The sequence below is a fragment of the Aulonocara sp. 'chitande type north' Nkhata Bay genome, linkage group LG2 (genome assembly GCF_057382095.1).
Source record: "Aulonocara sp. 'chitande type north' Nkhata Bay isolate Kocher_YH1m ecotype deep benthic linkage group LG2, A_spYH_male_GT1.1, whole genome shotgun sequence".
Lineage (NCBI taxonomy): Eukaryota > Metazoa > Chordata > Actinopteri > Cichliformes > Cichlidae > Aulonocara > Aulonocara sp. 'chitande type north' Nkhata Bay.
Genome location: NC_141345.1, coordinates 17,475,845 through 17,496,043, shown reverse-complemented (window position 1 = coordinate 17,496,043; position 20,199 = coordinate 17,475,845). Strand labels below are relative to the sequence as shown.

Sequence of the window (20,199 nt, the reverse complement as noted above, 5' to 3'; positions counted from 1 at the left end):
TATAATGTAGTCTAGCTCAGAAAACACTCTGAATGGTCAGTCAGTCAGTGTTTTGTTATTTAACAGAGAAAAAGAACATGGTACTTATACACTGGTTAGTGTGTACATTACACCTTCCAACAATAGTCCAACAAAGTGATGCATTCTCATAAACTTAAAATTAATCCATTAAAAATACATAAAAGCAGTTTGTGGAAGCCTTCATGTTGCCCTGCAGTCTTGGATACAGTTGCCAAGATGGACATCGCCATTTAACCTAATCACATTTTATGTAGTTAGAGATGCTACCATTGACCACATACATAGCATGGCGAGGAGAGGAAAAGCAACCTGTCAGATTTTAGGTGCCTGGGAGGCAAATTTTAATTTGTACCTGCTCATGATGTTTTTCCACGTGCAGCAGAAGGCTGTTTTCACACTACAGCTCAACTGATGTATCTGTGGGCCGATGTTATTGGCCTGTATTATGTATTTTCTGATATATAACAGCCAATAAATGAAAATAACAAAGAATAACAAGAAGAAATACACTCTAACCATGTTTCAAGTGTTGATGCTAAGTAGTGTGTCCAGCAGAGGGCACGGCAACTTCCTGGTTGTCAGCATGTCAGTTAGGAACACCACAAAAAACAACTATCTGCTCCAAGGAGAGTCGGGCGGGTTATGGAAACCTGTTTATGTTTTGTGTGTTGGAAAGAAAAAATAATCAACAAATATCAGTATCAGTCTTAAATATCGGTTAGGTTCTATTTCAAGTCCTGACAAACATAACAGAGTTTTTCCTGACTGAATTATTCTCTCCTTTTAATTCATTCACTGATCGTAATTCCCCGTGAATCACTAAGAAACTGGAGAAAACATAGACCTGAGAGCCAGATGTTTCCCTCGGGAGCTGGAGGAGACCAGACAGAGGTAAAAGACAGTCAGGTTATTAGTATGTGATGCACCCTGTAATAGTCTACCAGTACAAAGACTTACACTTTTTATGGTCTTTGTCTCCTTTTTGCATCACACACGCGACACGCTTTCATCGCCAGTTCCTCAAATAAAGCTGCCACATGCAGTGAGTATTTCTCTAACATGTTTAATCGTGTTTGTCCAAAACAGTGCATTGCATAAGGACTGGTAAATGAAACGTTAGTTCAAAAAATATTTTATCAGCATATTGACTGTAACAACCTGACAGGATGACAAACACTTCAAGTTGGAGTACAGTAATGTACAGTACCGCAGTACGTTGTTACCATTTAGATAAACTCACGGTGGCTTCACTATTACACAATACACACAGTTTCACAAGCCTGTTTCACTCATCTCATCCAGTGCGACTGAAATTTTGATCAAATATAAACACAATACGGGTCCGTTAGTCTTAATTATGAGCTTGACTGATTAAAGTCCTAAATTCTTACACAATGGGAGGGCGTTGTAGAAAATTACGAGTCCTTTGGTGCAGCAGGAAGCCGTGTTAAGGTAGTGTATAGAATATATGCCTTGTTCTATGCATTATTGCTTTTGTTTGTGGCTTATATAACGGTCTAAATATTGCTGTAATTGGTACTTCTGTTATTGAGTATTACCATAAATAATATTTAGAAATCATTGTTCCACATCACTGAGACCTGTGGGTGCATACAGCACCAGCAGATTAGAGGTGGATTTTTTAGGCTTTTTCATTTTCTGTGTTGTGACACACCAAACAGTTGGAATCATGCTGTCCTTCTCCACCGGGAAGATTAATATCCGCCCAAATGACTCGCACGGGTGCTAGAAAGTATAATACAAATGAGAATGTATTCTCCTATTAACTACCAAGGGCCTACATGTTAATTATCTTACCCAAATTCAGGACTTAACAAGTCAGTCAGTTGTTTTCCGGTTGCAAAGGTATTCTATTTACATCAAACAACCCGAGATGCCCACCCTGAATCGCTGCCTCCCCTTGACTGCAGGATTTGAAGGATTCTCATCTACGACGACAGATGAGTGATAAGAATAATAACACGGAGGGCAGAACTTCATTGTTATTATGCAAATCTCTAGAGAGTGGCTCATGAAATGAAATAAATGATTAGGCTGGTGGAATCAAACCACTCTCAGAGTGTGGCTTCTGCTGAGCACAGTGAAATGCTATCAGTACATCTCTCCCATTAGAATCACAGAAATTAGACACTAAAGCAAAACCAAATCACCCTCTTTGTCCAGGCTGCACCTCGGCCCATCTAAAAGGACCATCTGTTCTGAAGTGAAGAAAATCATGGCACGCTGCTCCCTCTAGTGGATCATGTCAGGAATTAGACACAACCTATTACATGTCCAGGTCTCTTACTTTAATGTGTGAGTGCACGGTCCTTCATGAACTCGTTCAAATGAACCCAAAAGACTGTAAAACTTTTATACAATAATATTTCATGTTGATGCAAATAAGACAGAGATTCAACATGAAAAAAGGACGCTTTTTGACGTGTGCTTTAATTCCCAGGTTACTGCATTAAAGAGGACTCACAATAAACAGCCTTAAAGGTGAGCTGCAGACATGTTCATTTCCATATGATTGGAATATGTGAGGAGGAATTAAAGGTTCTTACAAGTTTCCACTTTCTGCTACCTTTTATCAAATGAATATTGTGATTTTCACTTCACTACAGTTATTTATTAGGGGGTGTTACAGTACAGCACAGTTACTAATGACTCAAACCCTTTCATTCTGAGCCCTTTCACGTTTCAAGGTTATATTATCGGCAAATCTTAATTCCTATCACGTGGCTCTGTTTAATTTAAATCAATACCTGAGAGGTCAGTCAAAAAGTTACAGATAAGAGAAATCTTTAAAAGTGCAAGAAAATAAGTGAAACCAGCTACAATAACAGTGCATCAATGTCAACCTAATAACATCATACAGTCTATGTTATTACATACCACACATGTGACCTTTGAACTATTGCATTTTTTTGTTAAATACATTTATAGTTTTATTCTGTAGAATATCAGTAAAGGATGCAAGTAGTACATTTATTTTGAAAATGATCTGCAACAGTCAAAAAAATTGGAAACGTATGGGGACAGAGCCAATCTTTCATTTGATTTCTGCGAGGAGTTAAAGTGTCCACATTCGTGAAAAGCGTCTCATCACTCTGCTCATTACTGTAACTTACTAACTCAGTAAGCACAGAGCTGCCTCATGCTCTGTGAGTTTGTGTAGGAAATAAAAGTGGGTTCAGTTGAGCCACTAGAGGGAGCGTGACGCCATGTTTTACCTCAAAAGTGCTCTGAAGTGACAATAAATATACTTTTTTGCCCAGTTAAACTGCACTGTGTGGTTTTTCAGGAAGCCTGATGATGATCATTTGGGAGTGCTCACACTTTCCACAAACACTACGAGTAAACTCTGAAAGGGGCAAAGCGAGCTTGTTCGACTGTTGTCTAGCACTGCTCGTTTATGGGAAAAAAGATAAACCAACAACAACAGAAAATCCACAACCTGGCATCGGCTGCTCCATCAATCATGCACACATTTAGAAGCGCAGAGATACAGCATATTTACACTGACCATCAATCTGTTGCTGACTGGCTCCTCGTTGGTACATGGATGGTCTGTGGGGGTTCTTATTGTTGTTTTTTTATGAGGAGATGCATTTTGTAGCCTGTTGTGGCAAACAGAGAGGAATGGGGAGAGCATGAGAGCAGAGACCAACGGGGAGGTAATGACGGCAAAATCAATTTCACACTTGACTGCATTTAGGAGAGGTGAGTGGCGCCGGGCATCTTGATCTGTCCATCAGCCCGCGTGATTCTCGTTGCAGTGGCAGCATCATAACTCCTGTTAGACTAACCGAGGGCCAACAACCATGACTACATGGATGATATGGCTGTTAGAGCAAGAAACTAGGCACCTACTACATCACGACCCCCCCCCCCCCACACGCACACACTCACACACACCCTGTACATATGCAGGAGTGACGCTGAGCTCATCCGCCAACTGTTTAACCTCCAGTTTCTCCAACAAGAAGAAAAATAGGCCAAAAAGAACCATACATATATCTATCACGTGAGATTTTTCTGCTTCTTTTATGGAAATATAAAATGAGATCTTGTACATTATAATTATAGACTCTTCAAGATGAGTCAGTTCTGTTCCTTCCTATTATGACGCTAACCTACACATTATTTATTTGCAAAAAGAATCTGCTAAAGCGCTTAATTATGGACGATAACTGTAATTTTCTGATATTTTCTAGACTTCTTCTGTGCACTTTTTAGCAACGTCATCGCCGAATGTCAGTTTTGTCCAGACGAGGCGTTCAATGACAAAACATCCCCTGCTTCACCTCTATCAGCCAGTTAGGGAACAGCAACAGCCGACAGCAGGGAGGACAATCTTCTGCTGTGGTGCTGTGTGTTATCAAGATAATGGTGTCCTTTGTCTATTCAAGGATTCAATTACCGGCAGATTCATCACCTCTAAAGGTCAGCAGAGGCTGAAACTGCACCAAGGTCCTGATCACACTGGAAGCACACTGGATTTCCTCTGTTCCTTTAACATGTTTGAAAGTTGCTTTCATGCATTAGAATGAAAATTCACTATGTGGGGAAAAAGTGTCAGACTGTTAGTGACTGAAATCAGACACTTCTATGCCAAACATGAATGTCCTCCCAGAGGGGCCACTTGATTTTGGTTAAAACAGCTGTGCAGTGGTGTATAGTGAATTTTCTCGAAGCTCAACCATTTGAAGACTGAGAAGATTTAAAGTTAAGAGAACAGCGTTTTTCATAGACTATGCAGGTGTAAGCCTGCAGCCAGTTAGTGACTGTTAGGCTTCATCTTTGATAATCCAAGTCACTAAACTGCACATCGACACTTTTTGATGGAATTTTATGACACATAATATAACTTGCTGTGTGGTCCAGACCATCCAGTAAGTTTCAGGTTTATTTTGTAATTTTTTTTTATATTATCATTTATATTATCTGTTTCTTGGGACTATCCATACTTTCTGCCACGTATCTGGATCTGCGGCTCCCTGCCCACTCCCCCAGTCGTGCTGTGCAACACTGCAAGTTTTGGTACTGATCCAATTACAAGTAATTAAAAAAAATATTTATTTAACACAAATCAGTGGACTGAACTTAGAGGATAGAAACAAATTATCGATCCTATTGAACTAGTATCAGTTCAATACCAGCAATAGTATCGATACTATTGATATTTGGATTGATAGTCCACCTCTATCCCTCTTCTCTTCTGAGGGTCACCAAGACTTTCCAAATCCAGCCGAGAGATGTAATCTCTTAAGCTTGTTGTGAATCTGCTCCATGGTCTTACGCTGCTGTGACAAAACCTCACCTAGGAGCTGCACAGTAGGCATCCTGGTCAGATGTTGAAGCACCTCAGCTGGCTCCTTTAGATTAGGAGCTCTACTCTGACCTCTTTCCAAATGACCAAGCTTCTCTTTATCAGCATGCTTGGATTAATGGTAGCTGACAACTTAGACCTCAATTCCTCCAAATAGGATTATTACTTGTACAAAAACAGTACAAAAATGTGTCAGCACTAATACTAATATTGAGGGTTCAAAATGTCTAAAAAGAAAAAATTAGCACATATATATCATGTGTAGAAGCTAATAGCTGAGTTTAAACATTTCTGACTTGTGGAAATAAAGTTTTTTCATCACTTACCAAAGAGTTGAAAGTGATTATAGACATATAAAGTGTAAATATGAAGACGCTGCCAGCAGTTGATTAGCCTAGCACAATAACCAGACAGAGCTGGAAGCAGCTAGCCTGGCTAACGGACCTCCTAGCTTCTGTTTAGAGTAATTTAAAGAGTAGGTGCGAGGAAGTAGCAGCGTTTGGTTACCTTTTGGGGCCTTTCTACACATACTGTTGGGATTTATGTTTATATGTACGGCTAATATCTCATAAGTAGCGTCACTTATTTGTGTGTTGTCTTTGACGGCCCACAGTGTAACATAGTAAGACCCCCTTCACAAGAACAAGGTCATAAATCTGCTCTTATGGAACGCACCCTAGCTCCGTCTTTATGCAGGTCTGACCGGAGGATAAGAGGTGGTTGTCATGGTAACGATAGTGTTGCTAGCAGAAGGCTGAAGTGCACAGAAAGCTGCAGAAGAAGAAACGTAAGTACTGGATCTCAGTCACACAAGGAGAACTTTTGACCTTTCACCTTAGTGTCCTGTTTATCACACATAATAAAAAGCATTCACTGTCTGGGTGTGGGGCTCTTTGTTCGTTTGGGTCTCCTGAGCGAGCAGAGAGACACTGCAGCCATTTTTTTTAAAACTTGAACCCTTAATTGCTAAATAAATTTAAGAAAATGCACTTTGAGCATATTTGTCTTCTCTCTCTCTCAAAATGAACCCAACACAGTTGTTTTGATAACTAGCCTTTTCTGTCCATTTTGGCCTTTTGTCCACATTTTATGTCACTGAAAACAGAGTTTTCTGAAACTTGGTGTTTGCCTTTTATTAACTCTTACATCAGACTGTGTGCTGTGTTGCTTGCATGACAAAATATTATTGCTTTATCTTTTTATGCACGTTTAGATGCTAACACATGCAAAGGACTCACGCTCCTGTGTTTTTAGAAAGACAGAGATTTCTACATTCCACATTCAGTTAAAACATTTCTGTTATGCCCATCTTTGTTCACCTAATAAAGTTGTTCCATTAAAGATTCTGATTGGCCAGTATTTGTTATTGTTTTCAGCATTTTCATGTAGATGGACAATATTTTCAAATCAATGCTTGTATGCACAGATTTTTTTAAATGAAGGCAGAAAATCTCTATTTTAAAAAACAATACTTAAGCAAGTGTTGAAGTAGCCAGCGTGTAGATTAAGATGAGCTCAAGTTCTGAGTTAAGGCCATTACGCCTCGAGCGCGTTGCAAAGAAGCAAGTTTGGATCAGAAAACAGAATTTTTCTGATCCAAACTTGTCGTGTTACACAGATACACACCAAAAGCATTTTTGCAGAAAATGAATTTTTTTAAAAACTTGAAGATGACATCATCAAGCCGTTGCATGTTTTAAACTACGAGCACGCTTGTTGTTTATTTGGATCTGAAAAATTTAGCTCAGTTTAAAAAAAAAAGCCCCAAATTTGTCATGCAAAATCGGTCAGTGCGAATGGCTGCATTAAAAATAGATGAGCCCGAAAAATATTTTCAAGGCACGAAATATTAGCTTGAATTTTACATGTCCGGTGTGTAAAGGGCTTCACTCCTCGCTATTATGACCACTGTTTTCAAAGTGTTTATTTGTCAGCACATCTAATTCTGAATTTATAAATGAATCCCAACAGCCTCTGCTGACTTGAAGCATCTTTGACTTTTTGATACTGCAGTGTTTTTACAGGATCACTTCAAAACATCTGGATATGAGATGAAGCGACTAAAATAAATTTCAGCCTGAGTACATGGGGGCTCTACACGAAGATGCCAGCATCTCAAAGCATTTAAGACCTGAACTGAAATAAAAACCGAGTAGAGGCCAATATTACTCATGAAAATAATCTTAAGTAAGATTCTTTACACATTTTCCCATTAATTCAGAACGACAGGAGAATGTATTAAGACCCTCCCCATACAATGTGAAAACTGCTCTAAAACCCACTCTTCTCTATGGCTCGCACACACCACAGCACAAGCGCACCTATGTGAAAAGGCCTTTACACTTCCAAAGATATGCACTCTGATTTTCAGTACAATCGTTTTCTGGTTGGTAATAAACTGCAGCTGAAGTAAATTAGGTGCAAACTGATTACCCCCTATGGAAAATGACTCGTCATTATCTTTAAACATTAACTGATCTGACACAACAGATAAATATCAACCACATCCATAACTTAATGTGGTTGTAGCAATTGTAGCAATTATCAGTGCAAACACTAATAAATTCCATAACCTACTAATAGCTGTCAACTTAGTGACCAACAGCCCTGCGTCAGCTGACACTGGGGTTACCAAACAGGAGAGAAAAAGTTATTTCAACCTTCAAAATGTGCTCAACGTGTTGTGTATCTGCTGTAGTTTTGATAGCAAGTGAGTGTGCTCCATAGACACACACGAGAGATCTTTCCCATGAAGAGTAATTAAATAATGTTTTATGCCCAAAATCAAAGTGCACGGAAACACATTTAAGAATGTGGATGACAGCAGTTAGATGTTGTGTTTCTCCCCTGGAGCTGCTGTTGAGTCACATTCTTTTGTTGAGCACGCCGAAATGTCTCGAAACAAACAACCAGCTCATTATTTTATTGCCACAGTGGTCTACGAGCAAATGGCTTTGTGTTCTGCTCCCTGTGTTTGTTCATGCTATGGCTCTTTTTTAATCACTTACACAATCTTTGTCTGCTATTCGCAATCTGTTACGGCTGGAAAGAAGCTTAAAGCCTACTGTTACATGAATTCATAACTTGTCTTTACTATTTTCTGCCCGACTTATCCACAAATTTCATATTCGCTATTTCAGATTAGTTAATCCTTCTTGTATGTGAAAGATGCTTTGCAGTAGGTACTATACAAGAGAAGCTTTTCATGGTTGATCAGGTCCTGGCCAAAGCTCCACTCAGCCTGGTTTGAGGACTTTCATTCTGGCCAAATCCATTTTACTTTCAAACCCTTTTGGCCAACATTCAACAATTTTCCATTCTGAAATCCCTCGTTTTAATTTTGCAACCTCTAACCTGCTGGCACCAAAAGCAACACGTCTTAATTATTCAAAAGGAAGTAAACTGTATTCATTAAATATAAATCTGTTTATCCTAATAAATTTATATATTTACAGTGTTGGTGCAGTTGAGTTCAGAACAATGGCACACACGTCCACGCATCTTGCCAGGTGCAGGGTACAAAAATAGGAAAATGAATAAAATCCATGCTTTATCTTGACTGCAGGCCAGAAGAGATCAGTTGAAGCTGATGAGGACCTTTTCAGTCAAATGAAGCATGATGTAATAGAAAGAGGACAGTAGCATACTCCAGTGTGCAGGTGTTCCTTCTTATGTTGAGTCAGGTTTTTCTAATTTTGCTCGCTTGTTCCCATGCTTGCAGTTTCAGGACTCAGGAAGAAAAAAATAAATATATTCTTAAGTGCTTTATGGGCACATTTTGTTCATCTGTTTGGCAAAAACAACACGTTCTACATAATGTTCACAAACTCCAGTAATCCCATGTGTTAAAAGACACGTCTAGCCACCTTTAGCCACCATCATGTCCTTTGATAAGTAAACCACCCAGTAGACCATGTTAAATGCGCCAAACGACACGGGGAAGAGGATCCGTGCATACTTGTCAATTTTACTGGTTCCGCCCATACCAGCAGTGGTGGGCTGGGAGCACGGCGTCTGCTTCGGCTCCAGTTTGTTCCCCATCATCTGGATGCGCTCCAGCTTCGGGCCCAGCAGATGCTGCAGAGAGGAAGTGCTGGCGTTCTGCTTGCACGGTGTCCCCGCCATTACGTCTGGCGTAGAAGCTGCACCCTGAGGCGTACTCTTCACCAGCTGCGCTGAGGAAGACGCAACGCTGAGCAGGCTCTCAGACTTTGGGCTGGAGCGGGAGAGGGTGGAGGAGCTGCCATTGGTTCCACCGGCTAAAGGTCGCAGCGGCCTTCCTCGCCCTACTCCTGCAATGTTGGTGGTGGACTGGGCTCTCTGTTGACTGCTCGACTCTTGGTGGGAGATATAATTCATGCGCTTCCTCAGATTACCGTTCGTATCAGGATTTTGCTGCGAGAGAGGAGAATAACCATATTTGAGTCAGGCTGATAAGAAAGTGAAACTGACACTGACATTTAAATGTGTTCCTCGTGTTTTAGTTCAGTTTAACAGCTTGAAATACATTTCATTGTGACATTACCAATAAGTTTGATGTGTCACATGGCCCTCTTCCTATTGAAAAAACAAAAGTTGTATCCAGGATGGCCGACTTCTAAATGGCCACCATGGTCACCACCCATCTTGCTCCCTCACATATACTAATGTGCCACAAACAGGACTTTAATATCACCAACCATTCCCATTTTATTACGGTGTATCCATATAAATGGCCCACTCAGTATACAAATCTATCGCCAACTGCTGCACCTGTAAGAAAAAACGAACATACAACACCTGGAACACAAAAATTTGAAAATGCGCAGGTACATAAATCAACAATCTTCTTGTGGGGGGGTGGTGAGAGAGAGAGAAAGAACCGTGCCATCCGCAGCCCTCAAGAGTTCTGAAGACCTAAGTCCACACATCTCTGCAATATCTGCACGCTCATTCCAGCAGGAGAATGAGGAAGGCCCTAGATGGGGTCCGCATGGCCAAGGGGTGGAAGTCCCAAAGGACCAGTGGCGACGGGCAGCCGACCCCGCTGGAGCTGCCCACCCTAGTGTGAGTCGAGATCAAGGCTCCAGGTGCCCAAGAACCGCTTGGTACCTTTGCCTGGGAAGTTCTTGGCACCACGGAAGAAGTCCAAGCGACAGAAGGAGTTCCAAGACCACCGAGTGAGTGGGTCAGTGACGACACCAGAACATCCAGCCACAGTCCCCGGAACCAACAAAAACCTGCATCCCAGCGGGGAGTGATGGGGATGGTGAACTCCTCCCTCCGTGCCCATGTCCAACAGAGGCCAAGGCTTATTTGTTGTGTATTATTGTAAATAATGTTCCCAGTCCTTTCTAGAATAAATTGTTTTTTTTTCTGTATTTAGCTTGAAGTGGTTAGCAAGGAATTTTCCAGATTTATCACCATGTTCAAAGTTTTCCAAATGCAGCCCCCAAAGCCCTCTGCACAACAGGCCAGATTTAATAATACAATGATGCACTACTTTATTCTATGCACTTTAAGCATTTTATCCACCTCTACCTTTATATTTAGAATTACCATTTATCCTACGATATGTCTTTACTGAGGAAACCCAACCAGTTTGAACCAAAAGCCATCTGACAGACAATAGTTTTAACCCCTGTAACACCATGCCACCACTTATTGATAACACTGGACAAATCCAACTGGAATTCTTGATTGAGTTTGTTATTGAAACCAGCTCTCAGTTTGGATTCGGGAGATTATTTCTCTGTATTACTGTAGAAGCTTAATCTTAAAATATAAACCATTGAATTGATGTTAGCAAAAAAAAGGAGTGTTAAAAAAAATAAACATATTTTGTGCAAAGAATTTTTTCGTCTCTCCTTTCTTCTTCCTGTTTGAAGGAGTTTGCAGGATAGGTGAAGTTTACTTCCTCCCCACAAACTTTGTCATATTGATCTGATCACAGTCCCCCGACACAGATGGCCTTGATTTGTGAAGGCAGACGCCAGACTGTGCGTAATACAGGTGTCACTTACCATGGCTTTCACTCACTTCACACAAGCTTAAGCCAGAAAGTAGGTAGCACCGCATCGGGGTAATGCACTGTAGCGTCAAAGGAGCTTATCCTTTGAAAGTTGATGTTTTCAAGCAGAGTGTGATGCTGGTACTAAGGCAGGAATAATCCACCAACACCACCCCCACCCCTTGAATTAGAAAGGATCCAATGTTATTGTGTCCCGTGTGCAGCAGAGGAGGAGTGTGTGCGTGGAGTTTGTGTCTCAACATGGAGGAGGTAAAATGCTGAGGAGTTGGAACCATCAACACACTGTGACCCATGTGCCAAGCCCTCTGGTAACAGGACCTGCTCCTGAGGAAGAGAGTATTAATTTCCCCCCCTGTTGCCAGAGCTATCCTGAAACCTATACAGATGTATTCGGACTGCGTTGCCATGGCAACCCCCTAATCCACTGAAGCGCTGTTGTCACTATACTGCATTCAGGCATGATTACGCCACACTGGGATTTAGGCAGAAGGGAACAACTTAAAGTAGTTACTGTAAAACGGGCATATCCGCTGGTGGGTTACGTCAACTTCAATGATCGGTTAACAGATGACCTATGATTTCCACTCTTCAGAAGATTATGCAGGCTGAGACAAATACATCGCACGTGTTTATCTGGCGCCATGAACACATTCCTACAGTTACATAAACAGCACTGCAACACATTCATCATATCTGACTTACAGCTTTAAAATAGCTTCATGGTATATTCATGAATCCTCGTTGAATCCATGTAACTTGCCATGGTGTCGATGCAATTTGCTTAAACTTCGTCACACAGAAATAGACGCTTATGTCAGTTCATGCACGTATAATTTCAAAAGAAAGGTTGCACACCTCGTGACTACTCCCAAACATCTGTGCTGTGAAGCTGTTTTCAGACCCGTCTTATTTTCTCTCTCACACACATTTTTTTCTGTCTTTTAACAAGCAGTTGTTTTTAATTTGACAAGCAAGATTTCATTTGTAAAGTTCTGGGACCAGGTTTCGCTAGCTTTCCTTAACACCCTGTAAGCAGGAGCTCAGCTGACTACTCTCACATGCAGGAACCACTTCTGATGATTCAAACGTGTAGGCTAAAGGCAGTAAGCACATAATAAGGGACATGCTCTGTGAGTGCTCCTTGAAATAAAGTGTGATCAGATTATTGAGCCACTTTGAGAGAAACAGAAGTCACCTGCAGCACTTCCTCTGCGTCCTTGACCTTGACAGGCGTGGATTGGGGCACCGGGGGACATTTGGCCGGCTTCTTTTTGGCGCGCTCAATCTGTGCATTGGTGAAGTAGTTGACAGCGGCAAACTCAATGAGGGCGGAGAAGACAAAGGCGAAGCAGACGGCGATGAACCAGTCCATCGCAGTAGCGTACGAGACCTTGGGGAGGGAATGGCGAGCACTGATACTGAGCGTTGTCATGGTCAGGACGGTGGTGATGCCTTGGTTTGTGGGAAAATAAAAACAAAAGAACACATGAGCCTGTGTCAAAGAGGGAGTTGACATAAATTCTTTCATATTTGATCAAAGCACATAATTAGTCTGAATTTGACTCAATTTGAATGTAAGTAGAGTTGCAAAAATATCCATCTCACTGGGAAAACTGAGGCTTCACCACAGACCGGTATGAACACTGCAGATCGGAATAGAAAACCAGATGTGTTCAATAACCCATATATTATGTTCTTCTCATCAGGAGATTTCATTAACTGAAGGCAGAAGGATAATGAACCATATACAGTATACAGTATAGCTTTGCAATAGAAACATGTACAATAGAACCACAAAAAGCATTTGTCCACTTGAGCTACTCTGAGAGTTTCACTCGACTCTGTACTCTGAGGACTGATGTTGCCTGTCTGCACCAGCACAGTGGATTTTCAATCAAACAATCAAGGTGTGATTGAATGCAGACTTTCAGCTTTAAACAAACAAACATTACAAACATTTTTATACATAGAAACAAATTTTCAGAGGCTCAGCAGTAATTGGACAAGCCAGCATAACTTTAACATAAGGTTTGTGGTTAATACTTAGGTGAATATCCTTTGTAATCAATGACTGTCTGAAGTCTACCATTCATGAATATCACCGACTACTGTTTCCTCCCTCGAGCTGCTCTGCTACGCCTTTATTGCAGCTGCTTTCAGTTGCTCCACTCTCGAGTTTGTCTTCAGTATCTGTAAAGCTGCTCTATTTTGTTGAGATCTGGTAACTAATCTGAACATTTCTTTGCCTTGAAAAACTCTTGGGCTTCTTTTGTACTTTCTTTGGGTCATTTGGACTGTGGAGCGCTGTATGATCAGTTTCTTGATTGTAACCAGTGGTTGTTGCTGTAAACCTTCTTTGTTGTCACTCACTCTACCTCCTCAACGATGTTTTTGACTCGGCTAGATGTTGTGAAATTTTTTTCGTAACCTAGGAAAGAACAGTTTTTATCCATTGTCTTCTGTGGAGTTTCTTCTTTGATGTCGCTGATGTACCTTTATTTTGATTTTTCAGCCTCCTCTTCTTGCATCTGGGCATCTCTGTGGACCTCAGATTAAGAGCTCCAGCTAAAAGCTGCCAAATACAAGTTCAATACTTGGAATCAACTCTAGATCTTTTAACTTCTTAATCAGTCTGTCTGGAAAAACAAAGGAACAGGCCTCATCTGATCGTGAAACTGCTTGTCAGTCAATTGTCCAATTACTTTTGAGGCCCTGAAAAACACTGCTGCCTTCTGGCAAAAGGTACTAGAGCATTCGGGCCGTCACTGCCAGACTGTGAAACAGCTTCTTCCCCCAAGCCATCAGACTCCTGAACACTCAGTGACTCGACTCATTCACCCGCTTAAAGACCCATTTTTACTCTTTGGCTTTTAGTTCTGTATGAGTCTGTCATTGTTTTATTCTTATTATTTTCTTACCTTTTATTTTACTTTCCTTTTAAATTTTATCTGATTATTTTATTGTACAGTAATATGGTCAAAAAATTTTGTTTTTAAAAGTGCTATATAAATAAAATTGATTGATTGATTGATTGATTGACAAAGTTACTTTACAGTGCTCAACGCACTGAGCTGAACCGGTGCCCATACGGCTCAGTCTTCTGCACATTTCTATTGCACTGCTGTGTCTGTATCGTTCTTTCTGTCTGGTGTTGTTGTCTTTGTCTTCAGGGGGGGTTGCAATTTTTGCAAATTGCACTTTATGTAGTCCTGTGTTGATTGTCTGTTATATGCCATATGCAGCACCACGGTCTTGGAGGAACATTGTCTTGTTTCACTATGTATGTACCACTGCACATGGTTGGAATGACAATAAAGCCACTTAACTTAACTTGAATTGACTTGACTTGAAAATGGGGGACTGTGTATAAAAGTATGTGTAATGGCCAACCACTTGCGGTACGATCGTGGCTCAAGAGTTGGCAGTTCATCTCGTAATTGGAAGGTTGCTGGTTCGAGCCCCGGCTTGGACAGTCTCAGTCGTTGTGTCCTTGGGCAAGACACTTTACCTACCGTCTACTGGTGTTGGCCAGAAGGGCCGATGGCAGCCTCGCTTCTGTCAGTCTGCCCCAGGGCAGCTGTGGCTACAACTGTAGCTTGCCTCCACCAGTGTGTGAATGTGAGAGTGACTGAATAGTGGAATTGTAAAGTGCTATATAAATGCAATTCATTATTATTATTATTGCTTGCACAATTAAAAAGTAAGTAAAAGTAAAAATTGTACTAAGTGACAAATTAAACCTAAAACGTCACATCTTGACCGTCTGATTTAGAATCCATAAGATGATGTAAAGACTAAATTAAGTCTAAATTATAAACATTTTGTCACTGTCTATAAACTTGTCGACCTAACTGTATATGCCCCTTCCTGTGAATTGTCTGTCAGCACTACAGGGAGTGCAGAATTATTAGGCAAGTTGTATTTTTGAGGAATAATTTTATTATTGAACAACAACCATGTTCTCAATGAACCCAAAAAACTCATTAATATCAAAGCTGAATGTTTTTGGAAGTAGTTTTTAGTTTGTTTTTAGTTTTAGCTATTTTAGGGGGATATCTGTGTGTGCAGGTGACTATTACTGTGCAGAATTATTAGGCAACTTAACAAAAAACAAATATTTACCCATTTCAATTATTTATTTTTACCAGTGACACCAATATAACATCTCCACATTCACAAATATAAATTTCTGACATTCAAAAACAAAACAAAAACAAATCAGCGACCAATATAGCCACCTTTCTTTGCAAGGACACTCAAAAGCCTGCCATCCATGGATTCTGTCAGTGTTTTGATCTGTTCACCATCAACATTGCGTGCAGCAGCAACCACAGCCTCCCAGACACTGTTCAGAGAGGTGTACTGTTTTCCCTCCTTGTAAATCTCACATTTGATGATGGACCACAGGTTCTCAATGGGGTTCAGATCAGGTGAACAAAGAGGCCATGTCATTAGTTTTTCTTCTTTTATACCCTTTCTTGCCAGCCACACTGTGGAGTACTTGGACGCGTGTGATGGAGCATTGTCCTGCATGAAAATCATGTTTTTCTTGAAGGATGCAGACTTCTTCCTGTACCACTGCTTGAAGAAGGTGTCTTCCAGAAACTGGCAGTAGGACTGGGAGTTGAGCTTGACTCCATCCTCAACCCGAAAAGGCCCCACAAGCTCATCTTTGATGATACCAGCCCAAACCAGTACTCCACCTCCACCTTGCTGGCGTCTGAGTCGGACTGGAGCTCTCTGCCCTTTACCAATCCAGCCACGGGCCCATCCATCTGGCCCATCAAGACTCACTCTCATTTCATCAGTCCATAAAACCTTAGAAAAACCAGTCTTGAGATATTTCTTGGCCCAGTCTTGACGTTTCAGCTTGTGTGTCTTGTTCAGTGGTGGTCGTCTTTCAGCCTTTCTTACCTTGGCCATGTCTCTGAGTATTGCACACCTTGTGCTTTTGGGCACTCCAGTGATGTTGCAGCTCTGAAATATGGCCAAACTGGTGGCAAGTGGCATCTTGGCAGCTGCACGCTTGACTTTTCTCAGTTCATGGGCAGGTATTTTGCGCCTTGGTTTTTCCACACGCTTCTTGCGACCCTGTTGACTATTTTGAATGAAACGCTTGATTGTTCGATGATCATGCTTCAGAAGCTTTGCAATTTTGAGACTGCTGCATCCCTCTGCAAGATATCTCACTATTTTTGACTTTTCTGAGCCTGTCAAGTCCTTCTTTTGACCCATTTTGCCAAAGGAAAGGACGTTGCCTAATAATTATGCACACCTGGTATAGGGTGTTGATGTCATTAGACCACACCCCTTCTCATTACAGAGATGCACATCACCTAATATGCTTAATTGGTAGTAGGCTTTCGAGCCTATACAGCTTGGAGTAAGACAACATGCATGAAGAGGATGATGTGGACAAAATACTCATTTGCCTAATAATTCTGCACTCCCTGTATTCTCCAGTCTCATTGGCAATCACTTCCATCAATAATTTGGTACCAACCCACTTAATTTCTTATATCATAGTCCTGCTAAAGATAGTCAAGGTCTTTATACAGCAGATGAATTAAGACATCTAAGCAATGGTCAGCATGCTCTACCTCCAAATACTGTTTATATAACTAAGCATTAACTTATATTATGCCACTGTGAGCTTGCAGTTTCCTAACTACAGGGTGGGCCATTTATATGGATACATTGTAATAAAATGGAATTGTATCCATATAAATGGCCCACCCTGTATATCACATTAACACTGGTAACTCTCAAATTGTGGAAATAATTCAAATAAAGAAAGGTTATACATCACAGAGCTAGAGGACACATTGACTGAGATTCATGCAGACACCGGGACTGAATGTCATGTGTTCTCATTTATTTGTCGCTGCACTACCCAGCGAGGGACCATAAAAATAAAACAAGACACCTGTCTGACCAGCACCCAAGGTTATGCGGGGCTTCTACAATAACAGAAGGTCACCGTATAAGCCTGACGCTCGTCACTCGCCCTTGGTACTATTAACCAATAGCAAAAATGTGATTTGGAGAAAATCCCCTTTATGCCAAAGATCTGGAACAATCTGTGCGTCACAGCCCTTACCCAACATAAACGCATGTCTCCTTTGCCCGGACGTGACCGCCATATAATTACCTGTCAGTCAAAAGCAGCTGGATGACATTGATAGGTGAACTGCAGCTCAAGGCCACAGACTGAGGACGTTACCCTCTAATAGAGAGCTTTTCTTAACATAGCCAAAAGAATGAAACAGTGGGTGTTTTCTATTAAAATTAAAATTAAAGCTTTCGTGGAAACATTTCACTGACTCTGGAACTGATTATGTATATAATGCAAAGTATGGTGTGGGTCGCTGAAATCAGAGAAATTATCCGGAAGCCATTCTTTCACCATAATTATGCTTGGTTTGGATACTTGATTGTTCCAAGCGCTGCATAGAGAGATGTTTTTTTCATGTTGGTACTTCAGGAACATAAAGCTTTGAGGTTATTAGCTTATAGCAGGAAGCAGAAAGAGTGAAAGCAGCTGTGCAACAAGTGCAGCATATATCTGAATATACTGTATAGACTGTTACTTATGTAGCTAAATAAGAAGATACAGTAAATTGCATGAATTAGTATGCTTCATAGGATAGTCGGGCAAGGTGTTGTGATTGCTAATGTTTGCTTTTCCCTCATTTTGGACATGTGACCATGTAGGGTCGAATTAATAAGCCTTCAGTTACATAGTCCTACTATTTGACAACCATTGCTCACTGGGAAAAAATGCGACAGGGCTTTTACTTTGAAGGTGAATGGTCTGCATTTCCAGATTATGTTGAACTTGTTGTTACTGCTGCTTGACTACTATTTGGTGAGAGTTTGCAGAGAAGTTGGTATGTTCTATGCAAAATACAAAAGACCGCAGCAATCTGTGTTTGGGTTCTTTTCTAGTCTGTCATGTGCTTTAGGTCTGTTAAGCTTGTGTTGTCATGTCTAGTCTCCATGTTTCCTGTTTTACTTTTACCTTGTGTTTCTTGTTACTACATGTTTAGTCTTACTCGCCCTTTGTCATTATGTCTCATTCTAGTCAGCTGTGTCCTCATGTGTCTCCTCATCACCTCATGTGTGTAGTTAAGTCCTCCGTCTTCCTGTGTTCAGCGTCGCGTTGTTTGTGTTACCTTCCCTACCCCTTCTCACAGTTTCCCAGTCAAGTCATAGTCATAGTTTCCCAGTTTATGTTCAGGTTTTCCCGCAGTTTAGCCTTGCTGTATTTTCGTGAGTTTCAGCCCTAAATAAAGGCTCGCTTTTCGTTAAGTCCACTTTTGTCTCCTCGCCTCTGTCTGCACTTGGGTCTTCTACTCTTGCAATCAACACAATCACAGGGTAGTTTTTGGTGTAGCACCTTCTTTGCAATTAGTTTCTCCCAGAAGCAGCCACCAACCTCATGGCACGACTCTCCAACTCGTCGAGGAACGCATAGTTTTCTCTCGTGACCAGTTATTGTGTCTAAGGAAACATGCGCCTGATGTCACAAGAGTAACCTCTTAATCGAAACTCATGGTCCTTTGTCTTCACTTTCACAGAGAAGATGTACTGTAGGATCATAAATGTGTGCCTCTTCATAGACCAAAGGACAATTACACTTTGGGACTTCCAGAACGATTACTGGCCATAAACTCTGATTTGAGACAATCACTGGAGTTGTTAAATGTCAAAAGTCTAGAAAGTTATAATTTGAGGCTTTAAGAAACACTCGTTTTACTTTAAGTGTACTTTTTATCTTGACTCTATTTGAAACCATGAAGCTTGAGCTCTAATCCTCACTCCACTCCTGTTTGTCTTCTTGACAAACCGCTTCTTTTAGGCTTAAAACAGGTCACTGCAGTGGAGTCATAGAGGCAGGAAGTCAAAACAGAGGCTGTAGGGAAGAAGAGGAGAAATCCAAACACAGATCACCTTCCAACCCAAACAGTCACACACGCGCCGGCTGAAAAGCAGCGGATAACAGCAGAACTCCACTGTCTCAAAGGCTCGACTCATGCGTCAATAGTCGGGCTGCTGTGATGCCTCTGTCATGCCGGACAGTTTGGGGCGGGGGAGGCAGGGGTAGAGCAGCAGGACTGTCAGATACATTGTCCGCTGAAGAAGAGCAGCAGTGATTCGCTCGTGCTATATTACACTGAGCGACACTCAGAGAGAGAGAGCCACACAGCATCATTTTTCACTAAGCAACTCAACAGCTGATGGCAAAAGCATTCACTATACCAAATGAATGCTTAGAGGTGATGTTGCAGTGTGCGTGACACCTTTATTAAAACCAAATGGTGGGGTGGGTTGTTGGTTGTGTTGGTGTCTGAGTATGTTATGATGATTTGACAGAGTGCTAGCTAACAAAATGCCAGTCAATAGAGGAGATGTGTGGATTTCATACATGGGGTCAGTACTACTGTATAAACCCACGTGTGGTTTTATGCAGACGTCTGTGCAGCATCATGAACGGTCAGCATATTAAATCAGAATCATTAATCACCACTGACACTTGTTTGTTTTTCTCTTAGTTAGCTTGTCATTAGTCATGGTGATGAGTTAATGCTAATTCTCTTGAAAGCAATGCAGGAATACTTTCAAACAGCGGCAAGCATCAGTGCCACTATCATTCAATAGACAACATGTCTATTGTCACACACTAATTAGTCTATTCTAGGGCAAACCCAAACAGTGTAGCAAGGGAGTATGGATAGCACGCAACTGGGTTACAGGCTAAAAACTGAAAGCAGGTTTTGCAGCACATCTATGAGCAGCCAGCATGCAGGGAGGCTATTGTTTGTAATGTTCA

General features: G+C 41.2%; 1 protein-coding gene across 2 annotated transcripts in view; it reads right to left on the bottom strand.

Annotated features, from left to right (window-relative positions):
* Positions 1-3,955: 3,955 nt before the first annotated feature.
* gabra4 (gamma-aminobutyric acid type A receptor subunit alpha4) overlaps positions 3,956-20,199 on the bottom strand; it is a 30,087-nt gene continuing 13,843 nt past the window's right edge. For both annotated transcript variants that reach the window (XM_086306383.1, XM_086306392.1), the window contains 2 exons: positions 12,562-12,818; positions 3,956-9,751 (listed from right to left, as the gene is read on the bottom strand). In XM_086306383.1, the coding sequence (XP_086162509.1) occupies positions 9,215-9,751; positions 12,562-12,818 (794 nt within the window). In that variant the 3' untranslated portion in view covers positions 3,956-9,214. The remainder of the gene's footprint in view (positions 9,752-12,561; positions 12,819-20,199) is intronic.